The following is a 17418-nucleotide window of genomic DNA, read 5'->3' on the forward strand; positions in this document are numbered from 1 at the left end:
GGACGTGCCTCCAAGGCTGGGGGGGCAAAGGGATGTTGCCACAGGGTGTGTGCCGCCTTCCTCCCCTGATCCTGAATCTGCGCCCGCTGCCCTCTGTGCTGGTGTTGGGTGGGCAGGAGCTGCGACTCCCACCCGCCCAGCTCTGTCAGTACGAGCCTAGTGGGAGAGGGGTCCCCTCCTGCCATCGATGGGTCCGTGCTGCTGCTTCGGACCGGCTTTTTTCTAATCGCTTTGTCAGGGCAGGAGGTGAAACAGGCGCCCTTCACCACGGTGCAGTGAGGCTGCTTAACCAAGGCGTGGGAAATCACACTCACAGGTTTCGTATCACACGTCTATCAATAGAAAACTGGGCAGTGTGGGGCAGTTTTACACGATTTTGGGAACTGATCTGAAGTTTGTGCCTCTGCCGTTAAGAATATTGCTAACGAGACTGAGAAGTCCTTTTTGTTTTCTCTGCTGTGTTCAGTTCCAGTGCTGGCTCTCAGGGAGCAGGGTGTGTGTGACCTGCAGCTGTGGAACATCCTCTCTCTTTCTTACCTGTTTAATCTGTGGTCTTTGATCACTGCTAAAACACTTCAAAAAGATTTAAAAGTAATGCAGCGTACTCACTAGTGTGAGGATTATCTTTCAGTTCAAAATGGAGTTTTTAAAATAAATCCAAGGGCTTTCCTTGGCTTTGTGGGTCTTACCCTGCCAGGCAGGTGAGCCTCTGTGGCCAGTTAGAAAGCAAACATGGGAAGTTTCAGTGCACAAAGACTGATTCTGCATGTTTTGGTGCCCTTAAACTTCCAACAAATGAAGATGAAGTCTGGGGATAGGCAGTGGATGGAGCATTGGGTGCGGATGATGAAAACAGCTCGTTGATGAGAAAGTTAACAAAGCAGGTGCTGTCAGACTTCACTGATTGTTATGTACATTCAGTTTATTTGGCTGTTGTCTGTTGCATCCTCTGAGCTTTTTCAGTTCCTTGTGGAAAAGAGCAAAATATACAATCAGTGTTTAGTTTATTTCTTCAGAATTGTCCACGTTAAACAGTGTGAGTTAATTAAGAGTTGCATGGCATGTTTTTATATAAATGTATAAACACTGACACAGACTACAAACTATATACCACATAGGCAACACACACAGTGCAAAAACAAATTGTCTTCCATCAATACTCTGATACTCTGTATCTTCTGGATACACCACATTTATTCAGGAATGTGTTTTAGGGGCACAGGGAGGAATTAATTTAAAAGAGACATGAAGTTATCCAAAAATCTTCCTGGTGATATCTATGCTGATGGTTTTTTCGTGTTCCACCTCCATGCTGCTGCACCACAAAGTGCAGGAGCATTGGTGAAGGTTGTACAGGCGCTGGGTCTGAGCCCAGTTGGCGAGGTGGTTACCAGTTTGCAGGGGTGAGAAGAACTGTTTTGGAAAATGCTGTGATTTTTTTTAAGCCAAAGCTTGAACAGTAAAAGCATCATTTCCCACGTGCTATCACAGAGGGCTGGAGCCTGCAGCTCTTGCTGGGGATGAAGCAGCGTGTGCCTTGCTCTGTGCCGTGGGGCTGCTACAGCCTGTCGTGGCTCACAGCCCTCAGGGACCCGGTGGGCAGCTGGGTCAGGGCTTTCTGCTGTCTCCCCACTGCTTCTCTGGCTCTGTTAGCTCAGCCTGAGTTAGGACAGTGTTGGCCTAACCCGAGAAGGCCACAGCAAAATATTTTCAACCTTTTCACTGCTGATCTAAGCACTCGGCTTACCCAGACCTTACTGGATGGCTCCCTCCCAAGGACTTGAATAAATGCCCCTGTCCCAGCTTGGGTGAGCTGATAGCACTGATTTCACTGGTGCATATGGAATGACAGATTGCCTCTCCTGTGGTGCATTTCCATCTGCGGCAAAATTACAAATTAATTTGCTGATTTTTTTTGAGCTCTTTCATCAAGGTTACTTGATCTGTGCTTTAACCCCTCACAAAAATCCAGAACAGTAATTCTGGCTTTTTATTTAAACCAACGTTATCAATGGAATATCATACAGCATTCTTTACAGAATGTACAAACATCCTTAGCAAAACCTTTTTCTTCTTGGAGACATTTGACCTTTATTTCCCCTGAAAAAAAAGGTTGATGCTGCATCTTTCTTATGGTTTTAAACATAATCTATATGAAAACTTTCACAGTTGGAAAGGACATAATAGATCTTTGTTTGACCCATAGTGACTTTATGCACTAGATTTCTGAAATAAAAACTTATTTAGAATAAGCATGATGAGCAAGGGGCTTAAAAACTACTGCAGAGATGGTGCTGTGAGATGGGGCTCTCAAGGACTGAAACTGAGTTTAGGGGCTTTTATAATCGAGTCTGTCATGGAAGTCCCGTACCTGTGTCACTGCTCTTCACACATGGTGTGACTCAGATGTTTTACCCAAGCTTCCAGATCGAACAACAGCCCCCTGAAATAAAACACCCCCCTGGACCAGGGAGAAAAAAACAAGAGTTAGTAACTTTTTAATAAAGAGTTAGTAACTTTTTAATAAATATGTGATAAATGCTCAGTTTCCCTTAATTTACATATGGATCCACTGAAGATGTGGATAGTAGATATTGTTTAACCAGGTATTACCTTCCCAGCTGACTAGGTCCATTGAGGCTTGCCATTCCAAAGCCAGTGTTCAAAGGCAGTCGGTGAGTTACGCTGCTTAGGTTTTGTATTAGAGCTGAGATGTTCCTGTAGATGCAATTTTAGCTCTAGACATGGACACCTCAGGGCATGGGTGCCCTGTAAACATAGTAGGCTCTGTCCATATGTGGTGCAAACGCACCCTCTGTCTTAGCTTTTCTATACCGGCAGCCAGAGGATTTTTAGCTTTGCAAAGTGGCAACTGAAATGAGGCAGCTCTGGCCTCTGGAAAAGGGAATGAGAAGCACTGGCAAATAGTTTTGCGCCCGGGCACCTACATGCCCCGTAGCCCCTTGTGCCTGCAGCTGCCAGCTGTGTGCAGGGTGGTTAACAGGACAGGACAGCCACTGGTATAACACCACCACGTTACCCCCTCTCAATCACAGCACGGTTTTTGTGGGTCCCTGTGGTAGTAAATGTCCAGCTGCTGAGTGGGGGGCTGAAGGTCAGCAGTCCAGGGGCAAAAAGCAATTTTTTCTGTCTTCTACACCTATAGGGATGTGCTGCCTGGTCACTGCACGCTTCCATGAGCACGCACACTGGAAACCAACAGCTTTTGCTTTCTGCACAGAGCGGTTGGGGCGTTGGTGGTATAGTCCACTGTATTTTCTGCCTGAGCATGGAACTGCCTAAATAGCTATTTTCAAATGATTTGAAAGCAGTTTAAAGGTGCTTGTGAAGAACAGTTGCATCTGCCTGTGCTGCATTGGTGTGGGCACACAGAGATTGATTTTTCTAATAGTATGTGTCTGTTGCTGGGACACACAGCCTCAGCCAGACTGAGGGCACTGGTGTGATACCAATGACCCTTGGGAAAGCCATTGCAGTCACCTGGGCTGTTCTCACTAATACACAGATTGTCCCTTTTTATTATCATACTAGCTTTCCTGGAGGTTCTCCAGAGTGGCAGCCACCCTCCTGTCACCCTGTCCCTGGTAAGCCTGCCTCCAGGAGGAAGCAGGGGTCCCCCAAACCATTCCTCCATGGACTTCCCTGGCTCAAATGGTCACTGTCTCTCAAGGGTTAACCAAGAGTTAGCTGGAGGTTAGCATGCACCCACAATCTGGGGAGAAAAATAACTTCATTTCTCTCTGCATCTCCTCATGTGAGTATTTTTTTGACGAATACTGCACGTTTTCCACAGTGATACCTTCCTGGGCTGAGGAAACCGTTTTTGTGCCTTCTACTGGAGCAAATGTTAATAACAGTAAGTAGCCCCAATGATGCAGCTGTGAATGTCCACCATGTACAGACATGTCAGCGTGTGTGTGTTAGCGCCAGCCTTGATAGGATCCCTGTTGAGTTTTGGCAGAAGCTATGCTGCTTTCTCATCCCCAGTCACCGTTGATGTTCTTCTCAGGTTTTCCTTGACTTTAATGAATTCTGGTGCGTGGTCTTCTTGCTTCTCCTGTTCTTTCTCCAGCTATAAGAGGAAGAGTCTTTGATGGATGTGCATATTAAAGGATGAAAGTGCATTAACTACATTAAAATGGTGGGCTATATTATTGCTGGGTGTCCAGTTATTGCCCAGAATTGAATGAGTGTGAAGTGCACATGTTGGTGTTCTTTGTTTCCAAACCATTACACCAGAGCCATGTTGACCCTTAGTTTTTTTTCTGACTCACTGAAACATTAATTTTTTTTTTTTTTTCCTCTAGGGAGGAACATCTCCAACAGAAAAGCAGGAGAATGCTTCGCTTTAGACCTGGCGTGGAGGAAGGAGGAGAAGGATTGAATCCTTCCCAGCAAAGGTCTGTGAACCTGGGAAAATCTTGCAGCACAAGGTTATTGTCTAAGCAGGAGGGATAAGTAATTGCATTGCCTCCCATTTATATGTGAAGTCTTTATGCACCTGTCCGTAAACTACCTTGTTTCATATTTGTGGTTCTTCTCTCAGAGTGCTGGGCTTTGATTTTCATGTGATCTCAGCTTGGCTGATATTATTGCAAGGTAGCTGTTATGTCATTAATTACATAAACTAGTTTCATCCATTTGCAGAGCAAATACTGGCAAGTAGGGTAGGCAATGACTTTATATTTAGTGGCGAGAAGCGTGCTTGCTGCTTGCACTGGTTTGAGCAAGAGGGCAGGCACAGAGCACCTGGGGCATGGCTGTGCTGCTAAGCACACACACTGAATATTGTTTTCCGCGGGAATATTTTTGGCCAGGGTACAGGCCAGGAACTGCTCCCCAAACTGGCTTGGGTGTGATTGCACCTTCTAGCACTTCTGCAGCATCTCATCCTGCACCCCAGGGCCCTGAGAAACCCTGTGGTGGGTACTGCGATGGCCCCGTGCCGAGGAGGAGACCCAGGGCCAGTGGTGCGTGACAGGGATCCTGGTCAAAGTGGTACAAATGAGGTGGATACCACTGTGAGGATGAGGATGCTGCAGCATCTTCTATGGAGGGGTAGCAACCTTGGCTTGAGCCTCAGCCCACCCCTCTCCCCTGTGGTCTGTGCCTTGTGCAGGATGGTTAGGATAACCCAGGGATGGCTGAAAACTCAGTACTACCTGATCCAGCCTCTGGTGCCTCTTTAATAGCTCTTTTTCAAAAGGAGACTGCAGTTTCTTTGCCTCTTCCTCTTCCTTCTTCTGCCTGATGAGCTGGTTTCGCCGTCGGTGCTCCAGCACCCGCTGCAGCTCTGGCTTGCTCTCCATGCCCAAACCCCTGTGGATAAAAAGCAGAGAGATCAGGGCCAGAGCACCTGGATGTAACCACTGCCAGCCCGGCAACCCCAAAACTCTTCTCAGCCCTAAACGGGAACACAGGAGACCTGCTCCACAGATCCGTGCAGAAGGGAGCACCTTGGCTCTGGGCTGGTGCCTTGGGCTGCTCGCCTGGGCTGGCGCCGCCTTTGCCGTCCCCCAACGGGCTCCTGGTGCTGGAGCTCTCGCTAAACGCCTCACCTGGAGGTGCTGCCGCTTGCTGGGTGCTCTGGAAATGGGACCCCTGTTGCTAGTTTTAATTACGGCAGTGACAGATTCAGCTGCCTTGAGGGCATTTTAAACTCATGACGATTTTTTTCCCGCCAGCAGGGGTAGTCATTGATCTGCGATAATTGTCCCGGGAGCTCCTTTCTCCCCGCTGCATCCCCGCTTTGCTCCAGAGCTGGGCGCTGACCCCCGCTGTTGACACGGACAGTTTGGGTCAAGAGGCCAACACGACATGTCCTCTTCTCCTGGAAGCCAGAGCGTTTGCCCATGGCGCCTGGCTCCCCTCCGGCAGCCTGAAGCATCGCCCCCGAAGCGGGGCTGCTCCAAACCCTCTTCTGTGAGGGATGGGATCCCGAGAAAGGAGACACAGCAAGGATGCGTAGGCAAGGCATAAACACATGGTAAAGAGATGAAAGAAATTCTCTGAACAAATTTCAGAAACCTAGCACTTTGAATATTGCCATGCCTGAATTTCGATATGAAGATTCACCTCCCACAGCTGAGCCTGGCCACCTTCACGTCAGCTTTTGTGCCCCTGAAGCATGGCGGTAGTGCTGGATGGGGAGGGCAGTGAGGGAGTGTGAAACGAGTCCAGATGTGCTCCTGTGTGGCTGTGGGGTGGTTCCTGCCCTTCCAGGGTAGTGGTCTGACCAGCATATCTCCACTGTGCCAAAAGGAATCTGCCTTCCTAAAATCCATTGGCTTCTTGGCTTAAATCACTAAAAGCAGTGACTGCCTCACGAGCCCTAGACAGAGAGGCAAAACCTGAAGCAGCTGCAAAGTTGAATATTTGCTGAATTCAGGGGATGCTTTATTGCAACTGCACAGAGGTTTGTGTTGCGGAAGAACAGGTGGTTAAGAAATGGTCACATTTTTTTATGCAGGCTGTCTTCTGAAATGGAAGCTGGAACGGAAGTAACTACTTGGGGTAGTTGGCTGAAGTATTTTTGAGGAGAAGGAGTTGAAGACCTCGTAGCTGTCAAATACTGGGAAGGAGTGGGGCCTGACCACTTTCCTGGGCTAGGTTTAACACTTGTTTAAATCAATGAGCTGAGAGTATTTACAAGTCCCACTGTAAAATGTGGGGTGTTTGGTGTTCCTGTGGGTGACAGTCTGTTTTGAGGCAAGGAGGGGACCTCCCCATGTCTGTGCTAAGGGCTTGCTCAGGGCACTGCAGGTCGGGGTGTGCTGTTAATGCAAAGCTCCTCCTTAGCACTGGGAGGTTTCTGTTGATCAAAGGCTGGCTGGTTTCTGCTAAGGTCATTTGAGAGTAGACACACCAAACCCTGTGGACTACAGAGCTTTCTTGGCAAGGTGGCAGGTGCTGAGGTGGTATCTCACATCATGAGAAACTGAACTGGCAGGCAGGAGCGGGAAACACTGCAAATGCATCAAACTCTGCACTGCCACGACATAGCTGGGGACGAATGCTTCCATCCTTCCAGTGACACGCTTAATGATGTTTCCTATGGTAATTTCTGTTTTTTGCTTTATGACAGGACAAAGATCATGGCAACATCAGTGAAGGTAGCTGTAGCGTTGGCCCCAGAGCTTTCAGGATGTTTTTTCAAGTTAGGAAGAACTTGGATGCCACAGAAATGATTTTCCCAAGGTTTGAGAGAAGGCAAACCTGCCTTGGCTTGCCATAAACACAGCTTGCAATGTTGCCTGTGGATTTGTTCGTGCTCTTTGATTTAATCAACCTGTGTTGTACTACCCAGAGGTATTGACTAAGGTAAAGGTTTTGTTGCACAAGCTGCTAATTTGAGTTTCTTCTCCCTGGTGCTAAAGGGGAAAACCCAGCAGCAAAGCAGAGACGGGAGCAAGTTGTAGATCCTTCTCTCCCTCTATAATAACATGTAGTGGGAAGAAAAACTGGTGGATTTGAGAGTAACAAGAAACCGGCAATGATGGATTATTGTTTGTAGTAGGATTCGTTTCACATATTTGCTGAAAGATATTTGGAGACAAAGTAGGTTTATACTGATGCCTGAGGTGTACAGGGCTGTAAGGAGAGGGATCAGGAGATGCAGGATGGCTGCAGTGGAGCTGCCTCCTGCCAGTATCTGGATGGAAATGCTGACAGGCACAAAGTGATGACATACTTTTTGTTTGCCAGTTTGAAGTTCAGCTCAGTCTGTTGCTGTGTGGTCTGTACCTTGTCTCCTGCCATTCACCTCTGCTACCTCCGTTGGAAAGATTTCTTGATTCTTTGTTCCATCACGGTTCGACTGGAATAATGTTCTGTGAGATCAAAGCCGATGCTGATGTGTGAGCCTTTAGACTGATCAGTGTCACTAGGCAGGATATGGTCACTCTCAAGCCAGAGAGTTTTAAAAAATACCTGGCTGTCACAGTTACCTCTGCCTTGATGGTAGAGATTGGCCTGGGTACGGTCACTGTAATTGTCGTTCTGGGAAAACCAAATCAAACCCAAGCCCAGCCAGTGCCAGTACTGATAAATGCACCCTGCTGGCAGACTTGATTGTTTGCTGAATTAATATGTGTCTGGTTCTTGTGATGACTGGAGTGCTTTTGAGCAGAGGCTGTGCTCCTTTTAATTAGCCAGCCAAAATGCTATCGTGTCAGAATATTTCAGGATGTTCAGAAAATGTCAGAATTAAAGCCAGCAGATTTCTTGCTGTGCTTAAAAGCCTCTGAACGGATTATACTTTTGTTGCACTGATATTCAGACAGTTGCTGCAAAGGTATGATGTGGTTACAGATTCTCAATCACTGGTGGCATTTTCCTGATGTTGTGTCTGTACCTGCAAAGAGTTAAATTGAGGTGATGTGGTAGAAAGCCAGGAAGGTGAATTCTAGCCTATGGTTTTAGGGAGACAGTGGTCAGCCTTCTCCCTGTACAGATAATCTCACCTTGGTGCTCTCCCAGCTTTCAATGGCTCCACCCAGCCTGCACCTCTACTGCCTCTGGGTTGACCTTAGAGCAGACAGGAATGCTGTACATTGTCGGGGACTTGGCGAGTCAGTGATGGAGACGGAAAAAACAGAACCAGGGAGAAAACGTGTGTGGGACGTTGAGAAAGGGGCTGCAGGGATGCCTCTCATCTTCTGGTGTTTGTGGCTTGAGGTGGGTGGAATTAGCAAGCAGCTCCAAAAAGTGCCAGCCGATTCTTCAGGATGGCAGAGCAGGGGCTTTTCATTCTGCTTTTGTTTAAAACAAAACTGTCACATCAGGAAAAAAAAGAGGAAAGAGCTACAAGTTTTATGCTGTGTTTGTTTGCGAGTGAAGGGCGGTATTGTCCCTTTCATACCCACAGGCTGCTGAGCTCCAAGGGCTCAGCACCACTAGGACCACTCCAGCAGCAGGCTGCCACCTTCTCTTACCTTTTGTGGTTCATCAGCAGCTCTCTGTGCAGCTCTTGGTGGCTCTTTGAGGCTTTTACAGGATTTAGGAGCTTTTTAGGTTTGATGAGATCTGGGTTTCCATCAATGTAGTCTGGGTGAGTCAGGATATTCCCGTTGTCTGGTCGCTCCCGCTGTATTTCAGTGTACATGGATGCTGGAAGAAAAGAGAGGTGTTAGCATGAGAAATCTCACCCGTCTGTGGTCTGGGAACCCCCTGGAGCTCTTGTCTTCTGGCAAGACAGAGCAGAGGAGATGGTGCCTGCCTTGACTGCTCGACACCCGCATCAGTGGCTGCGTGCACGTGCCCCTGTTTGGTGGTGTGGGTTTTTTAGAGGGTTTAAAAAAATATTCCCTTTGTGTTGTTGATAAGACACATATTAATTAGATCACTTAAATTACTTGCCAGCTGCTCGCTTCAGAGGCTGCAGCATTTAGTGCCAAGGATTAATTAATGAAAGATAGGTCTGACTAAAACTGGAAACAGCCACCATGGATGTGGACTGTGCTGAGCTGCTGCTCTGGTTGTTCCGGCCAAGGCCATTGGTCCCTCAGCAGAAAGGGATACTGTGGGATTTGAGGGGCTTCCAAAACACAGGCCTGAGGAAGTTCTGCTGTATCTGAAACCTCTTGTCAGGGAAGGGTTTTGCTGATGTCCTACTGGCCTAATAGCCAGAATTGAGCCCAATGCCAAAAAAAGCACAATTCGCCCATGCAGTGTGTGATTGTGCTACAATAGTTTATATGTTCTGGATGTAAGAACAAGAGCCCACTGTTGTGGAAACGATGGCAGCCTGGATTTCAGGCAAACCACAGGGCACGCTCACTGTTGGTATTTTCCAAGTGCTCTACACTACACAAAGCAAGTGCAAAGCACAAGTTAAATGACAAACTACATGCAGTGGGCTGTGCCTTTAAATGCAGAGCTCAGTGGGGCTGCCTGCAATTATTCAGTGTACGGTCTAATCAGGGGCTCAGAAAGAGCAATTAATTCCTGACTATTCATTTGAACAATTTGGAAGTTTACCAGTAAGAACAAAAAGTCCTAGAAAAAGGGTGTAGGCAGCTCCATGTCTGTAAGCGTCTCGTTATTCCAGTATTTTTGGGGGCCTAGTGTGAAGTTATATGGGTTGGCAGGGCAGCAAGGAAAACAGTTGTTCAGCAGTGTTGCCTCCCTCGTTGCAATCTCATGTATAAGAGGAATAAAACCCTTTTAAAAGCGAAATCAGTAAAAAAGGCAAGAGAAAGCAAGCTAGGTCATTCATAGTCAGTAAGTACTTATCAATGTGAAGTGGATTGCAATCAAACGGAATTGTGTAAGGAATAATACTGCTGAAGAAATGATTCAATATCAAACAACTTCTCATTGAATGTTAATGTGGCCAGTAGCCTACTGCTTTGGGAACAAAGAAAAACAAATCAGAGCCCATTACATGAGTGTAATTGGGGTGAATAGTTCGGTACCTATTTAAAGGGTGCTTGGAAGCTGGAACCGGTGATTTCTTGTACCAAATTATTTTCCTCTAGAATCATCCATCACTGCTGGCAGAAGGGAAGGTGGCCTAATTTGATGTTTGATAGCAAGTGCCAGGCTCACACCCCACAAGCTGAAACTGGCGGCTCGCCATTGTCCTCTAGAGAGATGTAGGGACTGAAGAACAGCCAACCTTAAGGCAGCAAAATTTCATGGCTGATTTTTGTTAGGTGAAAGCCAAGTTTTGAACAAGGAGAAAACACGTCAGGTTTTCACTGGGGTAATATTGGTGGTTTTTTTCTTTCTTCTACTTCTTCCCTTTTTTGGTATTTTTTCACAGGAGAAAAGGCAAACAAAAGACAAGGAAGGACAGTACAAACCCAAAGGTTTGTTTTGGCATGAATGAAATTAATGTCTTCATTCTTTAAAAACAAAAAGTCTCTCCATGGAGTAACTTAAATAAATCACCAGGTGTTTTTAATGGAATCACCATTTTTGAACAGCTATACTAACTAACAGACTAGCCTCAGGATCACTGTGTTGTCCTGTCACCCTTTTCCCACTGTTCCTGTGCTGTCATTTAGACCAGAGCTGCCTCCAGTGACAGAAACGCTGGCACCTGCTTGTGTGCTGAGTACCAAATGCTGCTGCATGGCAGGACAAGGCCTGGGGAGTGTTGATCTGTCATCTTAAACCCACCTGTTTTGTGCTCTACGAGGGTCTAATGCAGTGAGCAGCAAGCGTGTAAGGATTACCCAGCCAACCGAGCCTGAAGGACCAGAGTGGAGGCTACAGAACTCTAGTGACTTTGGTGGTTTCATTTCTATACTAAGTAGCTCTCAGGCCATGCTGCTAAGCTGTACTAGTTCTTAGGTCACTGTTACTTATAAAGTACTGTTTTCCCCTTCCCTCTGTGATGTGTGGGTTTCTTTCCACAACTCAGGAGTGGGAGTCCCTTCTTTCCTTCCTCCAAGGCCCAGATCCCAGGAGATTGACTCGGGGCAGGCCGTCCCCCCATCCGCATAGAGTTAACACCAAGCAGAGATAATGCTATCGCATGGTGCCTTCCAGTCCTTCAGTTTTGTCTTGTGGTATTTCCACTCCCCAGACACCCAAGATGAACGGGAAAGGCCGCCCCTTTTGCCTTGGGGGACCCTCTGCTTATGCAGCATTTTGCAGGAGCACTGCAGCGAGCCTGGGGGTTTTGAATTGGGTAATGTCGTTATTTCCAGATTGCAGCAATCTGACATTGCATGGCTGAGGCTTAAAAAGAAGCAGCAATTTATTATTTACTGACGGCAGATGGGGGACTTTCCCCTGAAACTAGTAAAAATGAGGAAAATACTGGGAAGGAAGGAGTGGGAGGAACTGAAACTCCCCGGAAGAAATTCTGGCCAGGGCTCTTAAGTCAGCATGCAAAAGTCCTTGCAATGAGTGCTATTTGCCTGAATGATAGAGCGGGGGCCAGGACAGAGCAGGTAGCTCTGAGCTTGGTTTTCAGTGCTAGATGTGCCTAGGGATGTGCAGACACCCACCCTGAGGGTTTGGCCTCCAGTGGGTGTTGGTACCGCTGCTCTGGGGACAAATTCAAAGCCCTGAGCTTGATCCTGACCTGGGCTGGAAGGAGCCTTGAAGCTCACTACAAGAACAGTACTTCAGAAGACTTTATTCTAGAACAATTCAAGGATTATCTTCATTTGCATTGAGCAGAAAAAGGAATAATGAGAATATAAAATTATTGGTGTGCCTGAAACACAGCTTGGGGTTGTGCAGGGAGTAAGGATGGGGCATCCTTTCTCCTGCAGGTTGGCAGATAGGGACCCAGTGCAAAATGTTTCTCATGTAGTACATCTATCATCTTCAAGACCTGATGTAATTCATGTCCATGTAAGGGGAGACAGACTGCTATCAGGCTGCTTTTTGTCATTATTTATAGTGCTGGAGGTATAAATCAAGGCAGGTCTCTGCAGTGGATTTACAGCAGGGTGTCTGTTTTTGCGTGATTCAGCCGTAGATCAATGAACAAGGCTCTGCTCTGGCACCTTCTTGGCCACCATCATAAATCAGCAAAAGGTGTTAGACATTTTTATATTGTTCTTGGCAAGATAAAAACAACAACAACAACAAAATGTGCATTTTAATACCCTCTGCTGTACTCGGAAAGACAGTGTGACCTTTTCAATAGATGTGCTTTGGAGTGTTGCTTATAAAAGTAGCTGTGTTTGCTTCGACATACTTAGTCTTTTGCTTGCTTTTAAATATTTTCCCTTTCCTTACTTCCAGAAACCTGAGGCTTTCTAGGAAAAGTACGTTTCCATGTAACTTTTATATAAGGAAACAGCAAGACTGCCTGGATGAGGAGGCCAGGGCCACTGGCAGGTACTTGGACATCATGCATGGTATTATGTCCTCTCCTTACCATAGCTGTGAAATGAGCTCCCAGTCCTGATCAGTTTTGTAGGAGATCCCACAGGGAATATTCAGGATCTTTGAGATGGCCCAAAGACCAACCACCCTCCTGCCCCAGGGTGTGAGACTGGCTGGAGGAGAAAAATTACATTTTAATATCTTGGTCTGTTCTGACCTAAAGCAAAGCCCAAATTCCTGCTCAGACAGCCTGGAAATACTTATAAATCCCACAACTCCTGGGAGACTTGCAATAAAGTCATCAGTCTGCAAATTTTTTCCACTTCTGATTATGCTCATCCCCAGTGTTTTGGGGAACAGGATATCAGACGATGTTAAATGCCTTTGAAAACCTCAGTGTTGCAAGTAATACCTTAAATATACCCTACTGGGAGTGTAAAATGTGATGCGACGCTTGGGGTACTGAGTGGCTTTTGTGCAGCCCAGGGCAAGGAGAAAAGTTTTAGCCTGCTCCAGAGGAGGAGGAGGAGGACTGGCTCATGCCCAGGGACAGGCATCAGACATGAGGGGTTGGCTGTGGTCAAAGCTGAGCTGTGCTTCCTCTGCTGTTGCTGCTTTTTGAAGATGCCCTTCACAGAGCATTTATTAAGGATAAACGAGTTTTCTCTCTGTGGGGAGTTGCCCTGCAAGCCTCTCTGCGTCAGGACTGTGTGCTGGGTGCTGCTCCCTGTGCTGCCTCTGGCAGCCTGCTTCACCGTCCTGTCGGGATGGAAATAATCCCCAGGAATGTTAAGGGGATTAACAGCCCTGGAAAGGGCAGGTAACCCGAGGGGTGCAGCTCTGCTTACAGCTGCCTGCTTGGCTCCAACCTTTCTTCACAAGGGGAAAACCAAAAGACACGGAAAAGAAAATTAATCCGTAGCTGTAGGGTGGAGGTCTGGACTCGTACCCAAGATCTCTCAACTTGTGACTCTGTAGAAGAATGGAGCGTGCAGCAGGACATCAGCTGATTTTTGCAGATTTCGGGTGAAATGCCTCCTCACCCTTTGCTTTAGCTTTGCTGACCTCTCCTTGATGTCCTGCCCCTTTGTGACCTGCTCTCCCTTCCCCTGCTCATCCTTTAGCCCCTTTCCATGACACCTGCAAGCCAAGTTTCTCTCCCTTCAGTGCCGCAGGCAGCCCTGCTCTGCTGCATGCCCTGCCCCATGCAACCCTGCCTCGGTGGATCTCAGCATCTTTAACTCACGACGCTGTTGGTGCTGTCTTCTGCAGCACAGGTCAGTGTTCAGCCTCAGTTGAAATCTATAAAGCAAACACAGTTTGCTGCCTGGGTCATTTGAGAACTGGTTTTCCAACTAGAGCATGTCGGGAGAGGTTTGTCGATAGGGGGAGATGACCACTGACCTCCTTTTATTGAAAATGTATGGGCAACCCTTTCTGGGCAGAGAATTGGCCTCTGTCATGGCCATCCATGTACAAACAGGAAGAAGGCATTATTGTGGGGATGGGATGCAAGCTCAGAGGATATTGCTATTTGTAATTCTGTGAAATCCTGTTACTTGGTGGAAAGGATGAGACCGGGCTAAAACCTCAGGATGCTCAGGCTTAGAGCCCTGGCTCTGAATTTGTAAAACCAATGACCCAAGGGACCATTTCCTGGGCAGAAATAACCACTTGAACCTGCGGCTATGGAGAAGAACCTCTGGTTTTCTGGACGCCCGAGATTTATTCACAAATATGTTTTTTTTAAAGAACCGACAGATTAACGGAGGGCTGCTGAAAGAAGCTGCTCATACACACCCTGAAGGTAAGGTGACTCTAAACCCAACACACTAAATATGGGTAAACAGAGCTAGTTTAAAGCTATTTACATAAGTAACCTGAACCTGAAAAATAACGTGAGTTTCTGACATGTTTAACTGCATTCATGAGGGGAATCTTCCCTTTTCTGGGCTATGGCCCTGATGGCATCCCCTCCCCCCGGACCCCTCTTTTGCCCAGGATGAGGGTACCATCATCATCATCATCCCTCACACCCCTGCTCCTCGGGAAGGCTGAGAGGAGTGAGCCTGTCCTCACACTCTGCATGGTTTTGCACATCTTTAAGATAGATTCATCTCCTTTTAAACACTGGTACATACACACTTCTACCTGTTAAACTGAAGTTAACTTTTCTGTTGTTTTAGTGCATGAACTTTCAGTCAATGCATTTTCACTGTCTGAAGTGGAGCTGAAGTTTGGCCCTATGGCTTTTCCCACAAGAGTGAAATGGCAGAGAAGGTCATGCTGTGTGTTAAGACCTACAAAGAGTAAAGATGAAAGTTTGTCTTTTGTTCTGGATTCTTGAATTGGTGGACAAGTAGTTTGACCTCAAAGCCGGGTACTTGCTTTTGGAAGCCACTTTCTGTGTAGTTGGTAGGTTCAGGGCAGAGTGAGGCACCCAGATGCCAGCTTTAGGGGGTCAGATGTGGGTGCTGCCCAACGAGGAGGCTCTTTGGGAACCCTTTGTCAGGTGAGTTGCCGCAGTCAAGCCCACAAACCTGTCTTAACCCCTCAACTAATCCCTATGTCACTGTTACGCAGCCAAGCCTGGAAAAAATGTCCTGGCCCATGGCACGAGTCTTGAAACTAGATGATCTTTAAGATCCCTTCCAACCCAAACTATTCTATGATTCTATGAAAATACCTGTCATTCCTTCACATTAGTGACTGCTGTGCCTTTCTGCCCTGGATGATGATGATGTTAATAATAATGATGATGATGGTGATGATTATAATAATAATGTGAGCCCAAAGATTGGTGGATGCTCATTGTTACCCTCCCTGGGTGAGACAGTACTGATCCCCATCCTCACTATGATTTTCTTTTCCTCTGGTTCCTGCCATGTAGCTTGGGAGCATCTCAGAGCGATGGACCTGGCACGTTCCCCCTTGCTTGTCACCAGGCGACCGTATCACCAGTAAATGATACATGTGCCTCGGAAAGGAGGCAAAGAGCCTTTGTCTGCTTTTAATCTATAGGTTTAAATAATTAAGCAAGGCAAATTCTGGTATTTATAATGCAATAAGGTGAATGTAACTCGATGTGGCTGCTGTGGGAAGCAGTTCTCAGCTATCTGGTGGCTGCCTTGGGGCAGCAGGCACGCACGACCCAGGTCCCCTCACCTTCGCTCAGCACTGGTGTTTAGGACTAAACCCCATGAGGCTGCAGGTTCAGAAAGAAAACACTAATGGAAATATAAAACAGAGCAAGGGGAAGTGGACCTGCAGCTCCTGGCACCTCTGCCATGTGTTGCTGCTGTTCCTGCCTCTGTGGAGCACAGGCTGGGGATGGGGCTGTCCACTACTAGAGCCAGTTTTACCCACCAGTACAGCCAGTCTCCCCAGTCCAACCAGTGCCCCCAGTCCTTCCCATGCCAGGTGCTGTGCCAGCCCGGCAGCCCGTGGGGCTGGGGTGCCCTATTTACATCAGCCCTGCACCAGCCCGGAGGGGCACCGAATGGGTGCTGGGCTCAGCGCAGCCTGCTCATACACCACCGCCTGCAATCACCCCAAATGTAAAGGACCCTACGTGTCACCACAGTCACCTGCTGAGCTTTACACTCATGCATACATATTTGGAAGAGAGAAATCCTGGCAAGTCTGGGGCTAGCTGAGCTGTCTGGTATGTAAAAGTTACCAGTTCCCTGTTCTGTGTTGGCTAATACTGGAAGTGCCTGTACAATCAGGCAGCAACAAGCTCCCCTCTGCCTACAGGCAGGCAGGATTGGGTGTGCTGGTTAATCGTTTCATTTAATTACCATGGACTGTGATAAGGAAAGATAACAAGGCTGGGATCCCACTCTGTTAGCAATCACCAAGGGATGTCAGCCCTGTGCCTTCTGCAGGCAGTGTGTGGAGCGGTTTGTTTGGTTTTGTTAAGCAGTGGCAGATGCTTTGCAGCATTTCTCAGTCATAAACCTACGTTTAATATCTCATTAAGTATTTGCTCTGTGCGTTTGCCAGCCTATGGTGAACATGCACATCAATCATTAATGAATGTTTTAAGGTAGCTCAAAGGTATTTTGTTGAATATAGAGAAAATTCTCCCATGTTCATCTGCCAGGATTTTATGAGCAAGTGCCCCCTGTCCAGCCCAATGCCTCAGAAAGAAGGTTTGAATCACAGCATGACACTGCTTGGGAAATTTCTTGTGGGATGCGGGTCAGTTTTGAAAGGCAGAAGCAGAAGGGCAGCTTCTCAATCATCTACTGTAGTATTAAAGTAACATGATATCTCAAATACAATGTAAAACAGGGTCCAAAGTCACCTGTGTCCAAACACGTATGCAATGCAGAATACTCCCGTGGGGGCTCGGCATCTGTGCCCGCAGTAGGGAGCCAGCAGAGAAGCGGGGACCCCCCTGGGGCAGCTTGGGGTCCCTGGGCTTACCTGATTTCTGCAGCGTGGCCCTGGGGAGCCTGGGGGGCAGGAGCTGCCCCAAGCCCCACGACGTGGGGCTGTGGGGGCTGAGGCTGTTGCTTCTGCCTGGCTGCGCTCGCGCCTGCATGACTTTTGGCCAGGTCCAACGAAGCTGCCGGGCTCCTGCCAGGTCTCTCCGGCGGG

At 47.5% G+C, this 17418-nt stretch overlaps 1 protein-coding gene across 1 annotated transcript; it reads right to left on the reverse strand.

The window, feature by feature from the left end:
* Positions 1–3959: 3959 nt before the first annotated feature.
* On the reverse strand, positions 3960–17299 carry FAM107A (family with sequence similarity 107, member A). The gene is made up of 4 exons (XM_009878237.1): positions 17245–17299; positions 8955–9129; positions 5184–5340; positions 3960–4093 (listed from the first exon to the last, which is right to left on the reverse strand). Exons 2-4 carry the CDS (start codon positions 9122–9124, stop codon positions 3986–3988), a joined length of 435 nt encoding a protein of 144 aa, XP_009876539.1. The 5' UTR covers positions 9125–9129; positions 17245–17299; the 3' UTR covers positions 3960–3985.
* Between the last annotated feature and the right edge of the window lie 119 nt (positions 17300–17418).

Source organism: Apaloderma vittatum, unplaced genomic scaffold, assembly GCF_000703405.1.
Source record: "Apaloderma vittatum isolate BGI_N311 unplaced genomic scaffold, ASM70340v1 scaffold31741, whole genome shotgun sequence".
Taxonomy (NCBI): domain Eukaryota; kingdom Metazoa; phylum Chordata; class Aves; order Trogoniformes; family Trogonidae; genus Apaloderma; species Apaloderma vittatum.